Source organism: Mus pahari, chromosome 1 (genome assembly GCF_900095145.1).
Source record: "Mus pahari chromosome 1, PAHARI_EIJ_v1.1, whole genome shotgun sequence".
NCBI lineage: Eukaryota > Metazoa > Chordata > Mammalia > Rodentia > Muridae > Mus > Mus pahari.
Window position 1 is genome coordinate 90,642,711 of NC_034590.1, and position 25,485 is coordinate 90,668,195.

The following is a 25,485-nucleotide window of genomic DNA, read 5'->3' on the forward strand; positions in this document are numbered from 1 at the left end:
ATCATCCATGCTACAGAAGCAAAAAGATGATTGAGGTGGGAAAGTTATACAAGCCAGAGAGCAGGAGACTTCCTCACTGAAGAGACAAGCATTTCAGAGAATTGGATAACTTGAGTTTGCTGCCTGAATTTGTCATGTTGTTTGAATGTTTTATGGTTTTGAATTTTGTTTTTCTTATCCTCTGCCCTCATCTTCATCCCCTTAGGACAAGATATCATAAGATTAGATATTACAATATTTTGCTCATTGGGAGGAAAAGTTTGTTCTGAGTCATGGTTTTCCATGCATCATGGCAGAGAAGACATGGTGGCATCCCATGAGGTAGTGACTGACTGTTCACAGTGTGGCTAACAAGGAAACAGAGAACTAGACCTAAATCAGGGCTGGGCTATAACCCTCAGAGACTGCCTCTGATTATACTTTTTGCCAGCCAGGCCCCATCTCTCAGAGGCTCCATAGTCATCATCCCCACTACCCCTAACCCCCTACCACAGATAACATCATCAACTGGAGACCAAGCATTCAAACACTGGTACAGCTATGGGAACATTCCAGACTTCATTATAGGTCTTAGGAAAATAATTCGTGAAGAGACAGAGAACACATTAGGATCGTCATCATTCTGTGAGTATTATTTTATAGCCAATAAGGATTTCAGATCATCTGGTTATCACAGATGAATTGTAAAATTGGTCAGCTACAGGCAAGGGAAGGGAATCTGAGAGAAGGCTGATTCATCCAAGCTAAAGACGGTAGCAGAGCCAGTTCTTTGCATGTGTTGAAAGGTTATTATAAGCCTTTCATATTTGAAAGAGACAGACAAGGGGAGGCCAAGTGATTTGCCTCAAATCACACAAGCAAGAAGACACACCTGGGCTTCCGCATCATATAGTGTCTCAGGGGCGCAATGCCCGTGTGAGCAGGCCTGGGAAATCTCCAGTGACACACACTTTGTCATTTTTGTTTACTACCATATGCCTTCAGGTGTTTAGGCTGCTGTTTTGTTTTAAATTATTTTATGTGTATGGGTGTTTTGCCTGCAGGCAGGTGTGTGTACCCTTTGTCTGTCTGGTGCTGGCTGAGGTCAGGAGAGGGTATCAGATTCCCTAGAAATGGATTTCTAGATGTTTGTGAGCCACTGTGTGGATGCTGGAAATCAAAACCAGATCCTTTGGAAGAGCTGCAAATGCCACTGAGTTGTCTCTCTAGCCCCAGCTGCTATTAAAAACCAAACCAAACCAAAAAACAAAACAACCTGTTTTCAGTTCTACCTTGACTTTGAATTTATCTGAGATCAGAATGATTCCACTGCAAATGACTAAAGTTTCTAGAAAATAACCTGTGACATTTATTAATTAAAAAAAAAAGTTTGAGTAACATGTTAGTCATGGTCCCATTCTTATGATAAAAGATTGAGGACACTAACAGAGGAAAGGTTTGTTTTAATCCTTGAGCACTTAGTTTTGCTGCTTTGTGGCCAGAACACCATGATGGGGAGTGTGAAGAGCAAAATTTCTCATGTAATCCCAGCCAGAGAGAGAGGTTGGAGAGGCAGAAAGAAGGGGATAGAGGAGGAGTAGAAAAGAGGGAGGGAGGGAGAAAAAGAAGAAAGAAGGGGAGAAATGCATACTCCCCCTACACACACACACAAGGCACACACTACTGGCCTAACTTCCTTCTACCCTCCTTTCCAAAAGGTTCTACTCCTTCCTGGTAGCACTGCTGGTTAGCAACCAACCATTTTTTACATGGACCTTAGTGCAGGCATACATTTTTTGCAACCTAGTTTTAACAAGAGTTCAACCTCTCCTCTAGCCCACCACCCAGCAGAGGCAGTGGAAGAGAAAACTTATTGGGATAGAGGGGAATTGGATCTGTTCAACAATGGTTCTTTAGGGGTAAGCTTGATCTATCTAGCAGTTCAGTCCCATAGCAAACACCAAATTCTACTCAGCAGCTGCAGACCCATCTTCTAGGCAGGCAGACAGCACATGAGAACTGGCAGCCACAGACCAATCCTTTTGGCAAGGAGACAACAGGCACGAACCAGCAGCTGTAGTTCAATCCCGAAGAAACCGCCAGGTTCACCAACAGGCCTGAAGCAGAGCCCCAAAAGTGGAAAACTACTGCAAGAACCTCACAAGCAGTTCTTTGGCAAGTTTCTCTCAATGGCATTGTCACAAGTTGAACTCAACAATGCTATGTAACGCAAACCAATACATTTATGTAGTTAGCAAAGACTAGCGAGGCAGAGCAAACCAAACCAAGGCTCAGTGCTAGTCTTCCACTGTCAGTGGGGTCTATAGTTATACTCCTTCATCATGGGTCCATTTACATGTCCGCTCCAGCAAAACATCCTTTCACCTGTGTCTGCTTCAGGAAACATTCTTTCACATGTCTGCAAGGCATCCTTTCACTTGTGTGCCCCAGCAAAACATCATTTGACATAACTAACTTTCCGAAGAAACTAGAAGTTTCCACTTCGCCTTAGGGAGATATTTAAGATCCAGATCATAAACTGGTTGGTGGTGGTACACCTTTAATCCCAGCACTCTTGAAGTAGAGGCAGGTAGATCTCTGAATTCTAGGGCAGCCTGGTCTACAGATTGAATTCCAGGACAGCCAGGGCTATACAGAGAAACCCTGTTTAGAAAAACAAAAAATGAAACAAAAGTTCTGAAACAAATAATTTGCTAATCTTAGTTTTTTAGAGGCGCTTAAATCAACATTTTTTTTTTTTTTTGGAGATAGGCTCTGTCTCATTTAATTTAATACACATTTAATTTAATATGTTGGGCCAAACATACCTTTTTCTGAAGGTGTACCAAAAATTATTAAGAAGCTTAAAAACATTTGTCTATGGGCTGGAGAAATGGCTCAGTGGGTAAAGTGAGTGACCCTCTGTTCTTGATGAGGACCTGAGTTTAGATTCCCAGCGTTGGTGGGATGGTAGAGAATGTATGTAATCCTACCGTGTGTGTGTGTGTGTGTGTGTGTGTGTGTGTGTGTGTAACCCTACTGTGGGAGTGTGGCAGATCATTGGAGCTTGCTGATCAGCCAACTCATGTGTGCTGGGTTCAGTGACAGACCATGTTTTCAAAAAAAAGTTGGCCGGGTGTGGTGGCACATGCCTTTAATCCCAGCACTCGGGAGGCAGAGGCAGGCGGATTTCTGAGTTCGAGGCCAGCCTGGTCTACAGAGTGAGTTCCAGGACAGCCAAGGCTATACAGAGAAACCCTGCCTCGAAAAACCAAAAAAAAAAAAAAAAAAAAAAAAAAAAGGAAAAAAAAAAGTTGGATTATGATTATCTTTTGGCTACTTTATGAATTTCTCTTCTACCCTTTCAACTTCCTAACAGTAGATATGAAAGAAGAAAGGAGAGAGGGGAAAGGGATGATGCTATCATTCGAGTACTTCTGCCTGATCAGGGGCATCAGGTCCCTTGGGACAAGTTTGATCTTTGCTGTCAGGATATTTAATTTCTTGTTATTTCTTCTTTGTGCATGGCTAATTAACAAACTGCAACCAACAGCAACCAACCCAACAACTCACCTATTAGGGCTCAAACATTTATATACCCTCTGAAGAGTCTTCAGAATTCCAAATGTCACACAGTCACAGAAACTATCTGCAGCTGGCAAAACAGTGCCCCTGCTAGAGCATGAGGCAAATCATAGCTGCTGTGGACAATCTGAAACAGCCCCACATCCCACACATGGGTTTAAAACAAAACATATTCTCATAATATTTATGTTTTTTAATAGAAACCAAAATCTTACTATGGGGAGGACACTGAAATCAATCTCTTTCACACATACATACATACACGTGCACCCACATGCGTGTATATACAAAAACTGGAGAAAAACATTCAATTACAGGAGTCCTTTTAGACTATTAGCTCCACAAGGAGGCTACAATGGTTTTAAGTCTTCTGCAAATCCATGCCTCTATCTTTCTGTGGTTTTTCTTCACATTGTACTTTGAAATTGAAAAGCAAATCTGAAGTTAGGAGTGGCAGCACATTCTTGTGATCCCTGTGTTTGTGAGGCATAGTCAGGATGATTGTGAGTTCAAGGCCAGCTTAGCCTGTATAACAAGGACTGATGAAAAGGAAAGGAGGGTTAAAGAGAGGAGATGAAGGGGAGGGGGAGGTAAGGGAAGAGTTAGGGGAAGTTGCTTAAGAAACAAGCTGCTTGCCTGCATGACCTAGCCACAATTTCTGGTAATAGAACAGAAACCCAGGCTAGATACTCAGTGTCAGCAGGTACAAGATAGCAGGTATGTGACTCTTGAGTGTTACTACCTACATTTTCAAAGCCACACTGGAAAGGATATTGCCTCATCTTTGGCTTTCTGTATTAGGGGCATCTCTTGCTATTCCCATCATGGATAACTGAAGTTTTAATGTACAGTAGTGACATCCTAGTAGCGGGCTGTCCCTGAGGGCAATCTGGACTTCTGCTTCGTATATTTACTCTTGCAGCTTTCCCTCCTCCTGATTTGTAACTCAGGAGGCTGAGAGGAGAGACGGCAAAGCTTCTTGGATGGATCAAAAAGCCAGGAGCTGGGATACCACCCTCTATAAAAAGGTTTGCTATCGTATTTGCTTTTTCATTTGCTTATGCTGTGCTTTGCTTTCTTCCTATGCTTCCTAAATGTAAATCACACTGACACAAGTTGTTTGTGATTCTAGAGTAGTTTGAATGTGAGGGTAATTTATTTTTTTTAGGTGAGCTGCTCAGGCATAAAGCAAAATTTGGTAGGCTTCTTAGTTGTCAAGCTGACCCCAAATTCTTCAGATCCTATCAGATGTATCTTTGCATCTTATTTAGAGGACACATTTGGGGTTGAGGTCTTGGAGCTGTGGTTAAGCAAGCTTAATCTTAGGGCACAGTTTTCTGTATCCTTTGTCTTTAGAAATGAAATATGCCTGTTTATGCACTCTTGTATGTCCTCTTTACTTAAAAAGATGAAGATGCTGGTTTGATAAGAAGAGCTTTATTGGAACTCAAAGAGGGGACATAATACAGTCATTTACACTCACTATTATAGCTTCTTTTAAGTATTTTGGACCAGTACTTCTAGAAAGTTGAGCTCAATTTAGCAAGGTATAGTCTTGGGTTTAACACCTAACTGGGAGAGATGTCAGGGAATATACCAGAATGAGAGAAGACAAAGTATTTTGTTATATTCTATGCACATTAGGTAACAAAATATTCTTATTAAGGAAAGATGGCAAACAGATTCTTTAACACCTAAAGAGTTTGTGGTAAGGAATGCCATTTCTCATCTAGGGGTCACTATTTCATAAACGGAAATCTCTTTAGTGTGGTGTGATGAAATTAACATAAAGATACATTTTTTATACTAAAATTAATGTACAGACTCTCTAGCGCTGTCAAATGAAAAGCATATTCTAACAAACCTAGGAAAGTGTGAGTGGGCTAGGACATATGTTGTAGCTTAGTAGCAACAGTTAGTTGAGATGCAGGAACTTCTCATGACCCTCAGTTTAGAAACATTGGGCTTCTTCCTGCTATAAATGATCTAAGAAATATCTGGCTAAATCTCCCCAGACCGAGCTCATTTTAAGAATGCCTGGTCCAACTTCTGTCAGCTCGAGGAAACCTGGCAGCCAGGTCTAACTTGCAAGGAAGCATGGCAGACAGGACTAACTTGTGGCCTTCGTTGTCCAGCAGGTGCTATTTTCCATTACATTTCGTTGAGTGCTCCAGCAGCACCAGTTTCCAACAAAGGCAGAGCTTTCACTCATGAGGGCGTCACTAGACCTGTGACAGCAGCTTCCCAGGCTTGGGAAGGAACAACGGGGCTGGGAGTGGAGGTGGGATCTTTCCCCCCTCGATTCTCTGCTTTGCAGCTATCGGGTGGCTTTTGGAGTTGGGAGTCAGGTTCGCTGACCCCAGATGTTAATTATTAGACAAACGGTCAAGACTGTAGCAAGAAGGGCAGCGCGGGTCTATGGAATAAACCTGGGTCCGAGTGTGTCAGGGCTGGGGAAAGGGATGAGGTCAATGGGAACTTAGGTCAAAGGTGAGGCCGAGGGGCCCACAGGGTAGTTACTACTAAGGCAAGGCAAGACCGGAAGTCCTGCAGACCCCTCCTCGGAGCGGCAAGACTCTAGCAGCCCCTTTAGGAAGTCTCCCCCGGATCTTCCGCCATTAGGAGTCCAGGCGGCGCCACGGAGGACGTGCACGCCCTCTCTCCCACCTCCCGGGCCTCCCAGGCTCCGCTCATTGGGCAGGGAGAACGCCCCTCCTGCGTTTGTACGTGCGCCGGGTGGAAACCGGACCTGGAGTCGTTGGCGTTCCGGGCTGGGAAGGGCCGCGGGGGACGTGAGAAGGCCGCGCGCCTGCCGCTCCCCCCCACCCCCGCGCCATCCCCCTCCCCCTGCCTCGGCCCCGAAGGGGGCTGCACGGGCGACTTGGCGGCGATGGCTCGAGCTCGGGCGGCGACGACGGTGGCCGGAGGCGGCGGCTCCTCCTCCTCCTCCTGGGCTTGGGCCCGGCGGTGATCCGAGCTGGCGGCCGCGGCCCCCCGATGAGACTGTTGGCGGGCTGGCTGTGCCTGAGCCTGGCGTCCGTGTGGCTGGCGCGGAGGATGTGGACGCTGCGGAGCCCGCTCTCCCGCTCCCTGTACGTGAACATGACGAGCGGCCCCGGCGGGCCAGCGGCGGCCGCGGGCGGCGGGAAGGACACGCACCAGGTACTGGGCCGCGGCCCTGCGGAGCGGGGGCGTGGCGCGGCGCGGCGCTCGGCCTTCCCGCGCTCGGCCGGGCCATTGTGCGGGGCGGCGCGCGCGGGCCTCGGCCCCGGCCCCTCACAAACTTTTCCCGGCCCGGGCGCTGGCCCCGCGGCGCCTTTTGTTCGGCGGCGCGGGCCAGGGGACAGCCTTTGCTGCCCGGCTCCCGGGGCCCCAGCGTGGGCGCCCCGAAGCCCCGCATTGTTCCCAGGCCGGCGGCGGCGTCCGCGCCCGCCCTCGGGACCCGAGCAACTTTGGGTTGGGCCACCCAACTGGCACCGGGGCCTGAGCAGAAAACTGCCCCAGCTCTCACCCAGCCAGCCTTCCTCTTCCCCCGAGGGACAAAACCGAAAGCCGGGCTCTTTTTGTCTGGCCGAATCTCTGGATATACAAAGGGTTATAAAGACATTAAACTGGGCCTCGTGAACATTTCGGCTGACATTTTCCCGAAGCACTTAAAAAAATGTGTTTGACAGGTCTGGGCTCCCAGCCTAGGAACCCTCCTCCCCCTCTGCCTATGAGACGTGTCCTTTCAACTTGGGTTTAGTTGGCTGACCAGAAAGGTTGGAATGAGGAGGAAGATGATGCAAGCTTTAAACGGAGAGGTTTTAAACATCTGAACTGTTCAGCTGTGAATTCTTGTAGTTAATGAATGGATTATGAGCCGTGGAGGTTCTCCCGGTTGGATGGGGTTGGATGGTCTTTTCATTAGCTATTTGTACCACTTAAAGAAACATACATGGGTCAGCTGTTGAATTAAGAGGGAGGTATTTTGTATTTGACCGTAAGTAGTTTGTGGTTAACCTTGCAGTCACAGAAGAGAAGCCTTTGAATTTAGACAAACTTTGGGCTTTTTCTAAAAGCCCGAGTTTAGTGCTTCTTGCTTTTACAGAGAGATGTAAGGAATGATTCCTTGTGTCATTTGGCCCTCACCTTTTTATGTATAACAGTAGCATTGAGATTTTATTTGCTAGTTACTGGATTGTGTTGTTTTTTATGGTGTTGGGATGGAACCCAGGTCCTGGAAACTGTTCTACCCTTGATCAATACTCAGATCTCATTTTCTATTTTGGAAGGAATCCTCGATTTTCATTATTTAAATTTACTAGTGATTGTGGCGTTTTAGATGCCCTTTTATGTAGTATTGTTAGGAGTGCAATAAACTTAGTATAACATCATAAATTATATAACCATGCTTATTGTCATAGACTATGTTATGCTGGCTCAGTGTCACAGAGACAACTCTGAGGTACTACACTGTTAATTATACAGGATCAGAATGCCTCATGCCTGTGTGGAACAAGGACTTGGAAGTGCTGTGTTTAACAAGCAGTGGATAGAAAAAAAGATTATTCCCGATGATGAGGAATTATGGTTGAGTCTCCCAGTTGTCGGTATTTATAACACTTGTGATTACTGCAGTGGCTTGATTTAGGTGCTCATAAAACTTGTGCTTATGGAATGGCTCAGTAGTTTAGAGACTGCTGTTCATTTTCCAGTACCTACATCAGACAGCTCACAACTCTGTAATTCCAGCTCTTGCAGGATTGGATATCTCTGGACTACTTCAGCACATGAGCATGTGCAAGTGCACACACACATGTACACACACAATATATTTCTTAAAAAAATCTTTTAAAGTTGAACTTATTTTTAAAACTGAAAAATTGGTTACTGTAGAGCCCAGGAAGAATGATGGCAGAGGACACTTCTTCCCAGAAGAGAGCGTTTTCTAACTGCATACGTTCATTTATTTCTGTGGTGCTGAGGACCAGACTCAGGCCTTGTACATGCTAGGCAAGTACTGTACCACTGAGCCACATCCATAGTCAGTCTGTCTGTATGTATGTCTGTCAGTCCGTTTGTCTATATGTAATTTTGAGACAGGGCCTTGTAGCTCTGACTGGCCTAGTACTCCTATATAGTTCAGGCTGGCTTTGAACTCAAAGCAATCTTTCTGCCTCAGTTTCCAGAATACTAGGATTACAGGTGTTCATGACCATGTCTGGCTTGTTGTTTGTTTGTTTGTTTTTCTCTGTGTAGCCCTGGCTGTCCTGGAACTCAATCTGTAGATGAGGCTGATACTGAACTCAGAAATCTGCCTGCCTTTGCCTCTTGTGTGCTAGGATTAAAGGCATGTGCTACCTGGCTAGTTTTTTGAGACAGGGTCTGTGTAGCTCAGGATGGCCTCAGATTCAGAATCCTTCTATCTTGGCCTCCTGAGTACCGGGATTGTTTTAAGTGTGCATCACTATACTCCACCAGACATTATTTTTGAGGTGAATAAATTTGTTATGAAAATAAATATCTGTGAGTAAAGATGAAAATGACCAGGATGAAAGTGTGTGCCTAGAAGTTGCCATGAACTAAGGCAGAGTGGAAGGCTGTCTTTCCTGTTGTCCTGCACTCCTGCAGAGTATATGGTTTATTTCTGTTATATTCTAGAATCCTGGAATGGAGAATATGATGTTTGCTACATAGCTTTCTTGCTTGTGAAATAACTTTAATGGCTTTCCCTCTTCAAATTAATAGTTTTATAGAGGCTTTCTGGTGTTCATTTGGGTGTGTGGGTTCCAAGGCCAGCCGCATCTGGTTCTTTTGGAGTTTCATGAAAGAATTAAGGGCTAAACCATACTTAACACAGGTTTTCTTGGTAGTGTTTTATGAAGGATTTATGGTGCAGAGTTCTTTGGTTAAGGGAAAGATCTGGGGTAACGTTTACTCATTAAAAATTGCTATGTAGTAGTTAAAGCTAGAGATCGAGGCTTAACTTGGAAACTAAGTACCTCGGTCCAGTGTACTAGCTTCAGAACTGATTAATCTTTACCTTGGTAAGAAACAAGGGTCAAACTAGTCTCACTGAGTTGAGTAGCCTGTGAAGTAAGCATAGTCTCATGTTTTTACATGGTTAACAGTGGGTGTGGAAAATAGTATTTTGTAACATCTGAATTTCACACATGAAATTCAAGTGTCAAGAGTTTTTGTTGAAACAGCCCCCCATTGGTTCAGCTATGGACTGTACCACTGAGTGTGTGTGCAGGGTGAAGACATAGAGTTGAGTAATCAGTGACTAACAGTATTTTCTCTGGCATCTTAAAAGTATATAGCTTTAAAAAGTCTGTTTAATCCCCTCAAGAGAAAATTCCCAGCTTTATTGATCACCTGTGCATTCTCAATTGCAGGATGGAGGGTGGCCCCACTGGGGAGAGAGAGTAGCAAGAGCTAGATGTCACTGTCACTGTCAGTCCAAGAGCATAAAAGAGAACAACACAGAACCTTTGGATGTAGTGCTTTCAGTGCATTCTACCTAGTGCTTATAGTTAAGGAGCTATTATGGAGCTATTGAAACTCGAAAGGCTCCTCAGTGCTCCAGTTACTACATTCTCGGTAATAACAGTCATTCACAGCCCCTCAGTCGATGGATCGAAAGGTTGTTAGAAACCTTGTTGGCACAAAACCATTGCAGTTTCCTCAGGTGAAAAATTCCAAATTGTTTTTCCACATACAGCATTTAATATCTGGAATTATTTAGAGGTCACCTAAAATTGCAAGTTACGTGTATACCTGGTATTTATTTTTACCTTCTTATATAAGCTTAGTTGCTGTGCCAGCCTCTACAATGGATTCAAGGTAGAATTGGAATATATGTTTCTAAGTGAAAAAAATACTTGAATGTCACAGCTAGAGTCAAATGTACTAAAGGACAGATTGAGTTTCCTGTCCCTTTATTCCTCATTTACTTTGTGAGGTTGGCAGAAGTCAGGCATGAGTTAACCATGCTTCAGGGTGCCGGCCAGCTAGCCAGCCAGACTGCGATGGATTGATGTCTCTCTGCTTTCTAGTCTGGAAGCCTTTGCAGCCGAATACTAAAGACTCTGGAAAAGGTTTCTCTCCTCTTTATGCCCTGTGCAGCAGCCCTTAAACAAGTGTTCACCTCAGTTTCATGGAACACTACGATCACTTCCTTCCCTGAATGTACCAAGGGTCATCATGTTGCCCTTTGAAAGTTCTCTAGAGGACTACTAAAAAAAGTAGTGTTACTTGGCCCATCAAGTGTTAGGGTTATAAAATACTAACCATGAGAGAATCTTTGGAATGAGGACTGCCAATTACATGTATATTAAGCTAAAACTAAAGCAACTTGTTCTCATTTGTATAAATGGTTCTCCACTATGAATAGGAGGGTGCCTTTCATTATGTGGATTGTTAGTTATCGAAAGCTAAGGTTTATGCTGCTGAATGCTGTACAGAAAACCTAGATATAGAAAGTATGGAAGGATACAGTTTATTTACAAGTTTTGGCCAGTACTGGAGAGAGGGAAATTCTCCGTCTCGTCTTGCCAAGTGTTGTAATTTATGGAAAAGCTGCACCAAAAGCCATGGAATCCATAAGTGTATTGAATATGGGCCTAAATTACCAGAGTTGGGTGCTAAGTCTTTCTCCTAGTGCATGGGCTAGGGCTTTGGGGCTAGCTTCCTTCCTTCATTGTTGATATATCTTGGAGGAATTCTAATTCTTAAGGTTCCATTACATATTTCAAGTAAAGAGATACCGTTTTGCTACCATTTTCTAGAAAAATGGTAAGTGGTTTGTGGTTTCACTCCTGAGCTTTCTTTAGGTAAAAAACAAACAGCTGTGTGTGGTGGTGCACGCCTTTAATCCCAGCACTCGGGAGGCAGAGGCAAGTGGATTTCTGAGTATGAGGCCAGCCTGGTCTACAGAGTGAGTTCCAGGACAGCCAGAGCTACACAGAGAAACCCTGTCTCGAAAAACCAAACCAACCAACCAAACAAACAAACACAACCATGACAGTCATGAAATTTTGAAACTGATTGAATTGCAGTGTGGAATCTGGGAAGGAAAATTTTAACTTTAAAGATTATAGTTCATGAGCTTTTTCTAACCACCTCTCTAATTGAAAAGACTGTGTTATTAAATTTATGGGTCCTCCCTGCCTCCCTTTTTGAGAATGACTTGGGTGCCCAGACTGGTAGTGTAGCCTGCCCGCCTGCCCTCCCTCCTTCCCTCCCTCCCTTTTTTTGGGGGCGGCAGTTTTTGTGGTTTTATTTAAACACAAAACATGCACACAGGCCATCTATTCATTTTCTTGGCTGCATAGCCTGGCGTTGGGATTGGTGACTCTGATGGCCAGCTGTGCTGCTCTTTCTACCATGGCTTCTCAGCTCTTAGAGGTCACGTTGTGAGCAACCTCACCACAGTAAGGTTTGTTGCACATCAGCAGCACCTCTAGCTCCTTGACATTATGAACCAGAAACCTGGTTTTCTTGTTGCTCCCATATCCAATGCTGGGCGTCAGGATCTGGCCCTTGAATCTTGTCCACACCCTGTTGTCAGTGCCTCTGGGTTTCTGCCAGTTTCACTTAATTTTCACATATGGGTCTGACTGGTACCTGATGAACTTCTAGGTCCTCTTTTTGACGATCTTGGGCTTCACCAGAAGCCAGAGGGCAGCCATGATGCCTTTTATAAAAGTCAGACCCATGATAGTAAAGAAACTGGGAGGTGGGGCTGCGTGTCTCAGGCCTTGAGTGACATTGCAGAGTGTCTTCCAATCACCAGCTACTGAGCCGAGCCAGCTGGGAATGGAACAGATACCTCTGCTAGGCTTGTTCCCCTCCTGCTTCTGCAGCTGGCCGAGTACTAGCTATTCTCCCGTAGTGTACCCTTTCCTTGAACTGTTTTTGTTTTGTTTTTCAGATCGGTCAGCCTTTTCCTCATGACATATGAACAGTTATTAGGCTTTTATTATATACCTGGTACCTTTAAGTTATGATTTTTCATCCTTATAACAGCTCTGCTGCATAGGTGGTGCCATTCCCACCTTACAGATTGAAGATTGAGGCTGCAAGAGACTTATAAAGAGCAGAGTCGGTTGTTGGGTAGAGTTGGGTTTGAATCCAGCTTTGTCTCAGTCAAAGGCCCAAGCATTTTCCATTACTTCATGTAGCTACATCTAGAAACCATATGTTCTCTGAAGGCTGTGTGAAAGTGGGCTTGCCTTCTTAATAGAAAACTGCACCCACCGCAGTGGGCCTCTGTGAAAGTACTAAAATTAAGGTAGTGTATATAAACTAGTTGATGATTTGTGGCTTGTGGTTAGACAGTGGTAGGACCACCACTTGATGTTCTGTCTTTATCCAGTCTGACCATGCTTTGGTAAAGCTTAAAGCAACAAATCGGGGCAGGGCTTAAGTCACAGGTCTTAGGGTTTAGTCCCACCAGACTGCCATTTACTTCAGAGGCCAGATGCAAGTTCCAGGTCCCCAGGCTGCCATCACCTTTCCTCAGCTTGGCTGAATGGTCAGGGGTTCCTGCAACCCCTCCCCCTAGGTTGTATAATTTACTATAATGATTCCCAGGTTAGGCATAATGGATTGAATTACTGGCCATAGATGACCAATCTCAATCTTTAGTATTTTTTCTGTTCTTGGGGACATAGGACAGGGCAGAACGTTCCAGCTTTCTAGTTATAACTTTTCTTCTTTTCCACTTTGGAAATCACCTTATCTACAAACAAAAAAACATTCTTCTTAATTTAAAAAAGATTTCTTTCTATTTTATGTGTATGAGTATCTTGACTACATGCATGTCTGGACACCATGTGCATGCCTAGTTTCCAAGGAGGCCAGAAGAGGGCATTGGATGCCCTGAACTGGTTGTGAGCCACCTTGTAGGTTCTCTGGAAGCACAGTAAGTGCTCTTAACGCCTGAGCCATCTCTTTGATCCCCTAAAGACATTCTTATCACCACAAAGGTTTCCCAGAAGTTTTAGGAGCTCTGTATCAGAAATATGGGGGTAAAGACCAAATATCTATTATGTCATACTATGTAAAGTCAGTAAGCTGTGCTTTACAGTTTTCAGGTTCTTCTGTTGTGCTCAACTCTGTTGTCTTTGTATTTTGAAAGAAAATACTATTCATTGTATAGCGTGTTTGACTGGTGGTGAAGCTGTAAAAAATAATGTTAGAGAAAGTTACCTGTGTCCCTTATCCTTTGGCAATCAGCTGTGGTTTCATAGAAGAATTGCATTTCTTTTACTGTAAAAGTGACTCATTAACCAAAGTTATATAAACATTAAGAAATGTTCATGTGTCTGGTAAAGTTTTACTTTATTTTATTTTATTTTATTGGTTTTTTTTGAGACAGGGTTTCTCTGTGTAGTCCTGGCTGTCCTGGAACTCACTCTGTAGACCAGGCTGGCCTGGAACTCAGAAATCCACCTGCCTCTGCCTCCTAAGTGCTGGGATCAAAGGCGTGCGCCACCATGCCTGGCTAAAGTTTTACTTTATGTGTGTATGCATGAGTGTATTTTGTGTATGCATTCAGTGTGCAGGTGCACAGATGTGGAGGACATTGGACACACTCCTCTATCGCTCTCTGTCTTATTTTCTTGAGACAGACAGGGTCTTTCACTAAACCACAAGCTAATGGTTTTGACTAGGCTGCCTGGCCAGCAAGCTTCCAGAATCCACTTGGTCCCATTCTCTGACACAGGGGCTGTGGTCACATACAGACATGCCTGGCTTTTTATGTGTGTGCTTGGGATGTCAACTCAGGTTCTTATGTTTACACAGCAAATGCTCTTACCCAGTGAGCCAGTCTGCAGCCCTTGAAGAAGTTTTGACAGACAATGTGACTTCATGCTCCCATTACATTGACTTAGTACCATTGTCAGAGCTGCTGCCATGCTGCTGTTGCCCACCCTTCATTGTCAGAGCTACTGCCGTGCCGCTGTCGCCTGCCCCTCTCAGCTCTTTACTGTTTGTCTCATTATTACTGTCCTTGGAAGCCTGTGCAATAACCATAAATATTGTTAGTTACTATAGTTTTAAAAGATATTCATCACAGCCTACTGTGCTTAGTTAGCAAAGTTTACTTGTTTAATAAATAAGTTCGTAGACCTTTAAAGGAGAGTGATAGTGAAATCATTAAAGTACTTCTTTTAGACACTGTTGTCTCCAGCTGAAGAGTTGAACCCTATGTGGAGCTGGTGTATAGCTCTAAGGGTTCTTCAAACAGGAAATTTAATAAGTATAGTATTTTGTTCTTGCCCAGTGCACCTTTGTCTCTGTAGCCTTTGAGGACCATTTATTGAAAGAACTTCCCTGCTGGAAAGTGAGTCTATAGGCAGCTTACCTGGTGCTCTCAGCTCTGTAGAACTTTCATTTAAGCCTAGTTGTCTGCAGAGCAGTGACTGCAGGGGGACCACCAACCGTGTGCAGCAGCTTCTGCACTGATGTTTCTTGTGGGCTTCCGAGCAAGATTTGCTTATTGAGGCTCTATAGGTTGCAACCCAGATCATGGTCTTATTTTCCCTTCTGAAGTTCAAACTCCCTGAGACCAGTAAATCACTCTTTTAATATAATCAGTAACAGTCTCAGAGCAGAGTTAAACCAAGATAGTTAGGAAACACTACTGGCTAAATCCAGTTCTCATATGGGTAGGTTCTCAGGCAATAGCAGTTGCTCGATCTCTGGGGACATTTGTGCGCTTTGATGGTGCTACCAGCATCTGATTTGTAAAGGTAATTTATGACAAAGGATTGTCAGTCCCAAGTGTCAGGTCCAAGATTGAGAAACCCTGGTCCGTGGGAAACCATTGACAAGACTGGATTATTTTTTCTCAAACTTGTCTAGACCTGTTTCATTGGAGAATAGCCCTATTTTGTTTTCAAGCAGTACTGGATAGAGTGAAGCAAGAACCTTTTAAAAGATGCTGTTGGCATACAGTTGCAGGAATGGCCTCTAGAGCCAGCTGAAGGTATTCAGACTCGGATGACCTCCTGTGAAAAGAATAGTAGTTTTAGCCCACGTGAAGTGTCTCATGCCCGAGCTTCTAGCACTTGGGAGGCTGAAGCAGGATGATCACCTGAGCTACATAGTGAGCTTAAAGACAAACCAGCCTGTGCTACAGGGTAAAGACCCTGTCAAAAAACAAAAAATAAAAAACCAAGAAGTTATGTCGTAAATTGCAACATAAAGATTTGCCAGGTGCCTTATGCTCACTGTCTCTCTTTCATGTTTGTTTTTGCATGGTAATGCAGTTTTGTGATAGGTAGACACCTTTAACCACTGTTTGAAAAGTTAGGGTTAAGCAAGGCCTTGTAGAAACCCTGGAGTTTGAGCAACTGACAACCCAGTGACAGGATGTCTCTGTGGTTATCTTTGTTTCCTCCATGAGTTTGTTAAAGATGGCAGACTCTACCTATTTAAACCTCCTTCTGGTTTTAGCAGTGATTCTTTTGAGAGCCAGAGACAAATAAATCATGTGTCTCTCTCTACCAAACTGAAGCCAGCTATTGTCCTAGTCCTTATGAATCTTTCAGTCTGTGAGGATAGATGCCAAATATGTAATTGTTTAGTCACTATTCAGCCGGCATACATGTTGCTAAGGAGATACATGGGTTATATGAGGGGGGCTTAGTACTGAGAACTCTAAACTACTCTGGAAGTTCAGGGAAACTGAGGAAGTGCTGTATCGGGGCTGGACCTAACTAGGAGGGGAGCACAGTGATCAGAACAAACGGCGTGGGAAATAGCCATGGGAAAGGAGTCTTTAGAAGAGAGTAAGGGCCAGTGTCAGGGTAGCACATGCTGTGAGGTAAGGCCTTAAAAACCATGTTGTTACGTTATTAAATTTGACATGCAGGTTTGATAGGTCACTTGTGTTTTCAGAGTGCTTTATTTCTATAGGATCAAACTCCCCACCACATGTAGATGTGTTTGCTATGAAAACAGTGTAGCTGTATGTGTATGCATGTTTGTGAGTGTGGGTGGCACTCACAGTAGCCTTAGCTGTCATTCATCAGGAGCTGTCCACTTTGTTCTCTTTGTTCTCTTCGTCACTGGCCTGGAACTTGCCAGATAGGTATGACAAGGCTGGCTGGCCAGGAAGCCCTAGGACTTTATCTTTCTCCACCTTTCCAGCACAGGATTATAAATGTAACACCACATGCCTGGCTTCTTCATTTACATGGTTCTGGACATTGAATTAAAGTCTTCATGTTTGCAAGGCAAACACTTTACCAACTGAGATATCTCTACAGTCCCCATAAAAATTGAAATGTATTATTTGATAGATTCTAATATTTTCAGAGTTGTGCATCACTAATACCTGATTTTGAGTTTTTTTTTTTTTAATTATTATTACTTCAAAAAGGAGCCTATAGTAGTCTAGCAGTAGCCAGTCCCTCCTGTTCTTTGCCCAAGGCCTGGGCCACTGTTTTTTTTTTTTTTTTTTTTTTTTGTTGTTGTTGTTGTTGTTTTTTTGTCTCTGAATTTTCATATCATAGATGTTTATTCTAAGCAGAATAATTGTACAGTGTGTGACCTTGTGTCTGGTTTGTTTTGCTTTAGTATGTGGTCAAGACTCACCCTCTGGAACATGAGCCTGCACTTCATTCTTTTTATGATTGAGTACTGTTCTCTTGTATGCATTCACCACACCTCTTTTACTCATCAGTTTGATTGACAGTTTAGTTTCTGCCTTTTGGTAGTGATGATAAAAGCTGTTGTAGCCTTAAGGCTTGTATCACATAACTGGTCAGTAGGGACATGAAAACCTTTTTACTCCTTTTTAGTCTGCAGCAAATTCCATTTCCTAATCAACTTCTGTCACTGTTGTGAAGAGATACCATGGCCAAGGCAACTACTATAAAAGAACATATCTTATTGAGGGCTTGCTTACAGTTTCAGAGGTTAGCCCATCATTGTCACGGTAGGGAGACACATGATCAGTAGCTGAGAGTTATGTCCTGATCTGCAGGTTGAGAGAGGGATGGCTTGACATGGACTTTTGAAACCTCAAAGCCCACCCCCAGTGACACAATTCTCCATTCCTGCAAGACTACACCCAATCCTTGGTTACTAAGCATTCAAATAGAAGAACCTATGAAGGCCATTTTTATTCAGATACTCCAGAAAAGTTCTGTGGTAGGAAAGGTTCAACCACTGTTAGTATTTATGAATGGAAAAATGTGCTATTAAAATTTGAGGGTTTTTTCCCCCTTGGTGCTTGAAAACAATAAATCATAGTAGTTAATGATGCCATTGTCGCTTTACCTCTGGAAGTCTGAATCCATTGTTATTCTTGTCCATTTACAAATGGATGCCAAGAAATTCTTAGCTCCTGGTTTTCAGATAGATGACCTCTTGCCCACATTAATAGAATGCAGTGTGTGTGTGTAACTCAGAATGTGCACAAGGTCACGAGTATAATAAGTGTGTGTGTGTGTGTGTGTGTGTGTGTGTGTGTAACTCAGAATGTGCACAAGGTCACGAGTATAATAAAAATTGTTTATGAGCTTTACTGGGGCATAGCTTTAGGCTCAGTAAGTTTTAAGGATTAGTTAATGATTAAGCAAGAACATTTCCAGACCAAGGAGAGAAGTGTAGGCTATGAACTTAAGCCATCTTATAGCTTGTCACTATAGGGTAAAGGCAACAAGGAGTTCTAGGTAAAGTCGAGGCAGTTTTGATAATGGTGGTCAAACAGCAGGTTAGTACAAAGTAGTCAAGAACAAGGAAGGTTTGACCTCAGTTTGGGATATATAGAGTGTATAAAGGATGAATCGTTGACATTTAATGTGACCTTTTGCATGTTTTTGCTGGCTTACAGTTGGTTTCTTTTAAAGCCAGTGTCAGGAAGACTGATTGCACTGAGCATTTAGTAAGCACAGGATGACTGTAAAATTGCTACATAAATTGTGCAGGAAGTTATGGAACACTTACTGCTGGTAAGTGGGCAGGTTTGTCAGGGTTAAACAAGTCACTTTTGACTAATAAACTCCTTATTTGGAAAAATTAGTGTTTTCCTAACAAATAATGCATTGAGTGAGTCCAGTGTATTTAATAGTCTTGTTATCTGACTGTGTTAAGGGAATCACTACTGCTAACCTCCACAGGTGTCTCACGGTCTGCTTTGTTCTGTGATGAGGACTTGCATGCATTATTTTGTTTAATCCTCTACTCTACCTAGGTGGATACTGGTAGTATCATACTTGTCTGCTAAGGAATGATAGTCTGAGCTCTGACTTGTCTGAACTCACATAGGAGTTACAGAGCTAGGACTTGCTTATGGGTCTGACACTAAGCTGTCATACAACTTTCACACTTTTCTGCTACACTAATGGGAAATGTATGTTTTGGGAGGAGAGCTAAATAAATAAATAAATGGAATAAATTTATTTTCTGTGTATGAGTGTTTTGCTTGCATGTATATGCACGACCATGTGCGTGAAGTACCCATGGAGGGCAGAAGAGGGCATTGGATCTCCTAAAACTGGAGTTACAGATGGCTGTGAGCTGCTGTGTGAGTGTTCAGAAACTAACCTGGGTCCTCTGAAGGGCAGGCAGGCAGCCAGTGCTCTTAACTACTAAGCCATGCATCTTTTAGGTTAACTTTTATCTGTAGTTGTGGAATTTTATTTTAAAAATATGTTCTTGATAGAGTCTATTCCTAGAAATCTTTTGTTAGTGTGCCTTCACTTGGTCTTCTTGGCTGCAGAATGAACTGAAGCGGCGGCAGCGGCAGCAGCAGCAGCAGCTGTCTTCACACACCAGAAGAGGGCATCAGATCTCATTACGGATGGTTGTGAGCCACCATGTGCTTGCTGAGAATTGAACTTAGAACCTTTGGAAGAGCGTCAGTGCTCTTAACTGCTGAGCCGTCTCTCCAGCCCCCATTGGGTTGAGCTTCTAAGACCTGGGCTGATGGTCTGGTTGTGCTACTTGCTGTGCTGCATGACCCCTAGAGGGCTGGGTGAAGAGTGTCAAGTGGGAAGTCATGCCTGAGGAAAGGTTTTGTACTTGTGAGTCACGTGGGCAGAAAAGATGATGATCGGCCTCAGGGTGGTGAGATTATATTTGAAGATCTTAGATTATATTTGACTTCTATTTTTTTGTTGTTACATTTCTTAGGTATTGCATCAACTATGTTTAATCTTTTTTTTTTTTCTTTCGTAGTGGTATGTGTGCAACAGAGAGAAATTATGCGAATCACTTCAGTCTGTCTTTGTTCAGAGTTATCTTGACCAAGGAACACAGATCTTCTTAAACAACAGCATTGAGAAATCTGGCTGGCTATTTATCCAACTCTATCATTCTTTTGTATCATCTGTTTTTAGCCTGTTTATGTCTAGAACATCTATTAATGGGTAAGTGAATATGAGAATCTCTACCCCCCCACCCCCAACTTTTTTTTTAATTCTTAGGCTTAAAAAAGGGAAGGTGAATGATGCCTTGTTCTAGGGACTACCTCTGCTTCAGATTTTTGTTTGTTTGTTTGTTTTTGAGACAGGGTTTCTCTGTATAGCCCTGGCTGTCCTGGAACTAACTCTATAGACCAGGCTGGACTCGGACTCAGAAATCCGCCTGCCTCTGCCTCCCGAGTGCTGGGATTAAAGGTGTGCGCCACCACGCCCGGCCTTGCTTCAGTATTTTTACCTGTCAAAATCCTTGACAGAGGCCCACTGTTGGAGCTCTGTGTACTTAGACTTTTAAAATTCATTGTAACTTTGCAAGTAACTTAATTAGCCTATATATCTGTGGTCATTTAGTGCATTTCCGGCTCTGAAGTAGGTGGAACTACCAGGAGAAGGTATTAAAAGGTAGGTTATGATTTGGTTTGGTTTGGATTCTTGTTTTTTGTTGTTTTGTCTTTTGAGACAGGGTCTCATTAGGCTGGTCTCATGCTCCAAGAGATCCACCTGCCTCTGTCATTCAAGTGCTAGACTGAAGGAGCATGCCACTCTACCCAACTGGTTTGTTTGTTTGTTTTGGTGTTTGTTTGTTTGTTTGTTTCTTCAAGATAGCTGGCTCAAACTCACAGAGATCCACCTCCAGAGTATGGACATTAAAGGTGTGTGCCCCACCTCAGCCACCACTGTAGCAGGCAGCAGGCTGTGAATGGTGGAACTTGAGAACAATCCTTCTAATGGGGGTTCTTATGCTGAAGGGGAAGGCCTTTGCCTTAGGCCCACATCCCACTGGCTAGGGGTTTTGTTTTTGTTTTTTGTTTTTTGTTTTTTTTGGGGGGGGGTTTCGAGACAGGGTTTCTCTGTGTAGCCCTGGCTGTCCTGGAACTCACTCTGTAGACCAGGCTGGCCTCCAACTCAGAAATCTGCCTGCCTCCACCTCCCGAGTGCTGGGATTAAAGGCTTGCGCCACCACGCCCCGGCAGGGATCTGATTATTTAGCCCAACAATAGGCAACAACTTGTTTTGAAGGGTCTAGTATTTGTCCTTAATATAATATCTAGTTTTTAACTTTAGTGTAGAATTCTCTGCTCTGAGAGTGGTTCCTTCATATACCTACAGAAAATATAAATATTAATCTATAAATATTATCTATCAGTTCTTAGTTGAAATTTTAAATATATGTAAGGTCTAGAATGGAGAAAGCCAAATTTTGGCAACCAGTCATGATGTTTAACAGGCCTCCTGTGCTCTGTTTTGTTTTTGTTTTTGTTTTTTGTTTTCCTTTCCCCTTGAGGTTTGAACCAAGTTTTTGCTAAATGTCTGGATCCCCAGTCTATCATCTGTTCCTTAAATATGTTTTCAGGCACTGTAAGCCATCCCTCAGGATTTCTTACTTGATTTTCATCCTTGTTTAAATGAGCTTGGCTTATGTTTGCTTCAGCAAACATTTGTTATTTTGTATTGGGAATTGAGTTTATACAATTTAGGTTGATGTTTGTTCCTAAAATTGGATGTACTGAATTTCTGTTCTGTGCCATTCATTCTTTCTTTAGAAATCAGGTGTGTCGCCCTCGCAGAAATTCTTTATAAGGGTGGGTTCTCCACCTCTTTGAGTGATAAAAGGTGTGAGAACCTTTCCTAAAAGTGCTTACATTCAGTACTTTATATGATTGTCAGTTTCAAAATAAATTACTCCCTTTTCTTATACCTGTTGGAGGAAACCCACTTCAGACTCCTTGCTCTAGAATTTAGTAGTTTGATCAGGGAGGCAATATAATTAGTAAGTACTGTTGGCTTTCTTTATAACTCTTCTCCTCTACCGTTTGGTTTGATGGAGCTTATGTTGCCCAGATTGGCCTCAATCTCTTGTTCTCCTGAACTCAGTGATGTATACCTCTTGCATACTGTCTGCTTTGCTCATTCTGCTTTTTATTGTAGTGAGTCTGTGTGTGTGTGTATGCGTGTATGTGTGTGTGCACATGTATATATGTGTGTGTGTGGATGCATGTGCCTAAGCATATGCCAGGGCATACCAGTTGAAGGCAGTGGACAAATTGTAGGGATTGGTTTTTCTCCTACCAGTGGATCGGGGTTAAATTCAGGTAGTCAGATTTGGCACCTCTGTCCACTGAACCATCTCACTGCCTCTCCTCCCCTGTTAAACTTAGTCCTTCTTCTGCCTTCCTTCTTGCTCTGTCCTCAACCCAGAACTCAGTTTTGAACCCAAAGATATTTTCTACTATGTAGTGCTTCTCACTTCAGTAGAAATAACTATATAGTGACAATGAAACCTTCTTGAGCTAAGATACTTATCAAGTTTCTTCCTGGAAGAAAGAAGGTAAATAAAGTGAGTTTTTTTGTTCTTTGATTTTGTTTTTGTATAGGGTCTTGCTATGTGTCTTTGGCTGGTTTTGAATTCATGGCAGCCTTCCTGTCTCTACCTCCTGATTGCTGGGATAACATGTACCACTACCCCTGGTTAAAAAATACTTCCTTTTTAAAAAAATTGATGTTACTGGGAATTCTACTGCCTGCCACAGTTGAGGCAAGGACTCTCATCTACCAGTAAGCTATATCCCTGGAGAGACCGGATAGCTTTGTTCACCGTGCTGTATAGGAAGAGACACACTTTCTCCGTAGCCTTAGGTCTAGAGAGGCTTGACTAGAGAACCTAGATGATTATGAAGGACTAGAGGCAGTGGAGACTATTCTGTCTATATAGTGTGCTCCCCAAGGCCTTGACATCATACTAGGACTGTCTATATATGTACTCAGATAATTCTGTTGTGTGTGCTAAACATTGTAGGAAGTTTAGCTTTTCAGGTCTTACTGAACTTGAAAGGCAGAGTTCTTTTTGGTTGACTTACTGGGCTTGTAGATTTTGACTCTTTGACACTGCCTTTTTTATGGAGCCCCTATTTGCCCATGTTCTTTGCAGATAGGATAGTATTTTCTCATTTCTTCTTTTGTGCCTTTAAATGTAGACTTTGGTGAGTTAACTTTGTGGGCTTTGACCTCAGGTAACCCCTAGCTCTATAATTTTATAGTATCATGTCAAGTTCTTCACATCCCAAGGAGATGGCTTGGGAATCATGTTTTATTTAGCTGGGAAATTTTTCGGCAAAATATTTTGTGACTTATTTTGGATTTATGGCATGAAATCAGCATCAGGCTGTCTGGAGCCCTTCTGCTTGACTGGATCCTGTGTGGATTTTATACGTCCATTTCATCAGCCACATTCCCTTTTCGTCCATGTGCTTGTTTTTCTACTAGCAACACAAACAGTGGGCATGAGGTATGTGTCTTATGAGATACTGCTTTCTTTGGTAAGAAGTTGTGGTTCTTAGAACATGCTTAGCTGTCTCTGGGCTCTTCTCAGTTCCTACTCCCTAGTCTCAACATTTGTGTGAGGCAGAAGACTTACTGTAAATTTATCATTAGATTTTGTTAAACTATCTGTGGCCTTAATGGCAAAAGAAGAGAAGGAATTTATTACATCTCCATCCTTTTATTAGTGTTCCTGAAGCTGGTCGTGCTGCAAGCATCTTGTTACAGGCATCTTGATAGTCATTGAATGGTAAACCTATTTTACATTCTGATTATTTCCAGGAAGTGATAGAATGGTACAGTCTGTTTTCCAGGATCTTAGAAAGAGTTGCTTCCGAAGCTGCTTCAGGTTGCAGAGAAAATCTTAAAAGCGGGCTGCTGGCAGCTGTAGGTGCTCAGCCTTGCTGGTGTAATAGCTCCTTGGATTTGTACTGTTTGTATTTTACTTCATTTGAGAACAACCAGGATTTGGGAGCAAGAAGGAAGTAGGGAGTGTACCTCTTCATGGCTTGCTTGGCTGTACCTGCTTTTCTAAGGGAGGGCTCCTTTAAGTCCCACATAACCTCTGCCAGCCTATTTTTATTTTTATTTTTATTTTTTTCAGTCAATATTATTAGCTTGAAATGTTTTAGGACCTTTAATAAATTATAGGTCTCAGCTAATTATAAACCAACCTGAGTGTGGACCTACTTCTTTAATGCCACCTGGCTAATCTCACAACGATTGCCCCCCCCCCCCCAGGGTTTCTCTGTGTAGCCCTGGCTGTCCTGGAACTCATTCTGTAGACCAGGCTGGCCTCAAACTCAGAAATCCACCTGCCTCTGCCTCCCAAATGCTGGGACTAAAGAAAGGTGTGCGCCACTACCACCCAGCTCTTTTCCTCTTTTAAAGCATTTTTTTTTTTTTTTTTTTTCGAGACCGGATTTCTCTGTGTAGCCCTGACTATCCTGGGACTCACTTTGTAGACCAGGCCAGCCTCAAACTCAGAAATCTGCCTGCCTCTGCCTCCCGAGTGCTGGGATTAAAGGTGTGCACCACCACGCCCGGCACTTTTAAAGCATTTTAAATCCAGTTTTTGGGCATTTTAAGACTCTTTTATATGAAATTATTTTTTTCCTATCACCATTGTTGAATCCATCTTCCTAAAAGGCATGTTTGGTTCCTCTGCCCACGCTACGGTTAGCCTTGAGTCTCTGCCATTCCCTCCACCTTTTCTTTGTGAATTTGTTTTTGGCCATGAAAAATAAACTATTTTTGAATTGTATACTAATTTCATAATGTCAGAAAACTTTGGTGCTGTTTTCTCTGTGTACATGGGTGTTCTTTAGAGTCGTAGATTTCACCTCCTGTTTGTCTTTCTCCAGGTTGCTAGGAAGAGGCTCCATGTTTGTGTTCTCACCAGATCAGTTTCAGAGACTGCTTAAAATTAATCCGGACTGGAAAACCCATAGACTTCTTGATTTAGGTGCTGGAGATGGAGAAGTCACGAAAATCATGAGCCCTCATTTTGAAGAAATTTATGCCACTGAGCTTTCTGAAACAATGATCTGGCAGCTCCAGAAGAAGAAATACAGGTACCAGTTCTAGAGGTGTGCTGGGCATGCCGGGCATTTCTTGGGTTTTGGTCTGGTTTGTTTGTAGAACTGGGAATTGAATGCAAGGCCAAAGACTCTACCTCTGCATGTATCCTAGTGATAAGAATCAGGAGTGGTTTTCCATAGTTAAGAATTAAACACAAATCAGTGGGAAACCAGAGAAAGGGAATTTTTCATGGCAGCATTTTTCTGAAGCAGAGGACTTGGCATCACAGAGAAGATAGCATAAGTAAGAGACAGCTTGAGGTAGGCAGATGTGAGGACATGACCTCATCGTTGACATGTCCAGATGTTTTACATGCTTTAAAAAATTTTGGTAACATATATGTAATGTATGTAAAATATATCCCTTAGTCTTTTTTAAAAATTATTTTATTAGATATTTTCTTCATCTTCATTACAAATGCTATCCCAAATGTCCCCTATACCCTCCCCCCCGCGCTGCCCCCCTGCCAATTCACTCCCACTTCTTGGCCCTGGCGTTCCCTTCTATGGGGCATATAAAGTTTGCAAGACCAAGGGGCCTCTCTTCCCAATGATGGCTGAGTACGCCATCTTCTGCTACATATGCAGCTAGAGACATG

General features: G+C 43.0%; 2 protein-coding genes and 1 pseudogene across 4 annotated transcripts in view; 2 read left to right on the forward strand and 1 right to left on the reverse strand.

The window, feature by feature from the left end:
- The first annotated feature begins 907 nt into the window (after positions 1-907).
- Positions 908-6,544, forward strand: LOC115063604. Its single transcript, XM_029535883.1, has 2 exons — positions 908-915; positions 6,187-6,544. The coding sequence occupies exons 1-2, from the start codon at positions 908-910 to the stop codon at positions 6,533-6,535; spliced, it is 357 nt and encodes a 118-aa protein (XP_029391743.1). The 3' UTR covers positions 6,536-6,544.
- The window catches only part of Mettl9 (methyltransferase like 9), a 48,494-nt gene continuing 29,221 nt past the window's right edge, over positions 6,213-25,485 (forward strand). Inside the window, exons 1-3 of one of the 3 annotated variants that reach the window (XM_021196211.2) lie at positions 6,213-6,726; positions 19,747-19,937; positions 24,671-24,880. In XM_021196211.2, coding sequence (XP_021051870.1) covers positions 6,562-6,726; positions 19,747-19,937; positions 24,671-24,880 — 566 coding nt within the window. In that variant the 5' untranslated portion in view covers positions 6,213-6,561. Of the gene's footprint in view, positions 6,727-19,482; positions 19,636-19,746; positions 19,938-24,670; positions 24,881-25,485 lie in introns of those variants that run through there. The other 2 variants (XM_021196220.2, XM_029537513.1) reach the window with 2 other exon arrangements.
- On the reverse strand, positions 11,859-12,239 carry LOC110320320 (annotated as a pseudogene).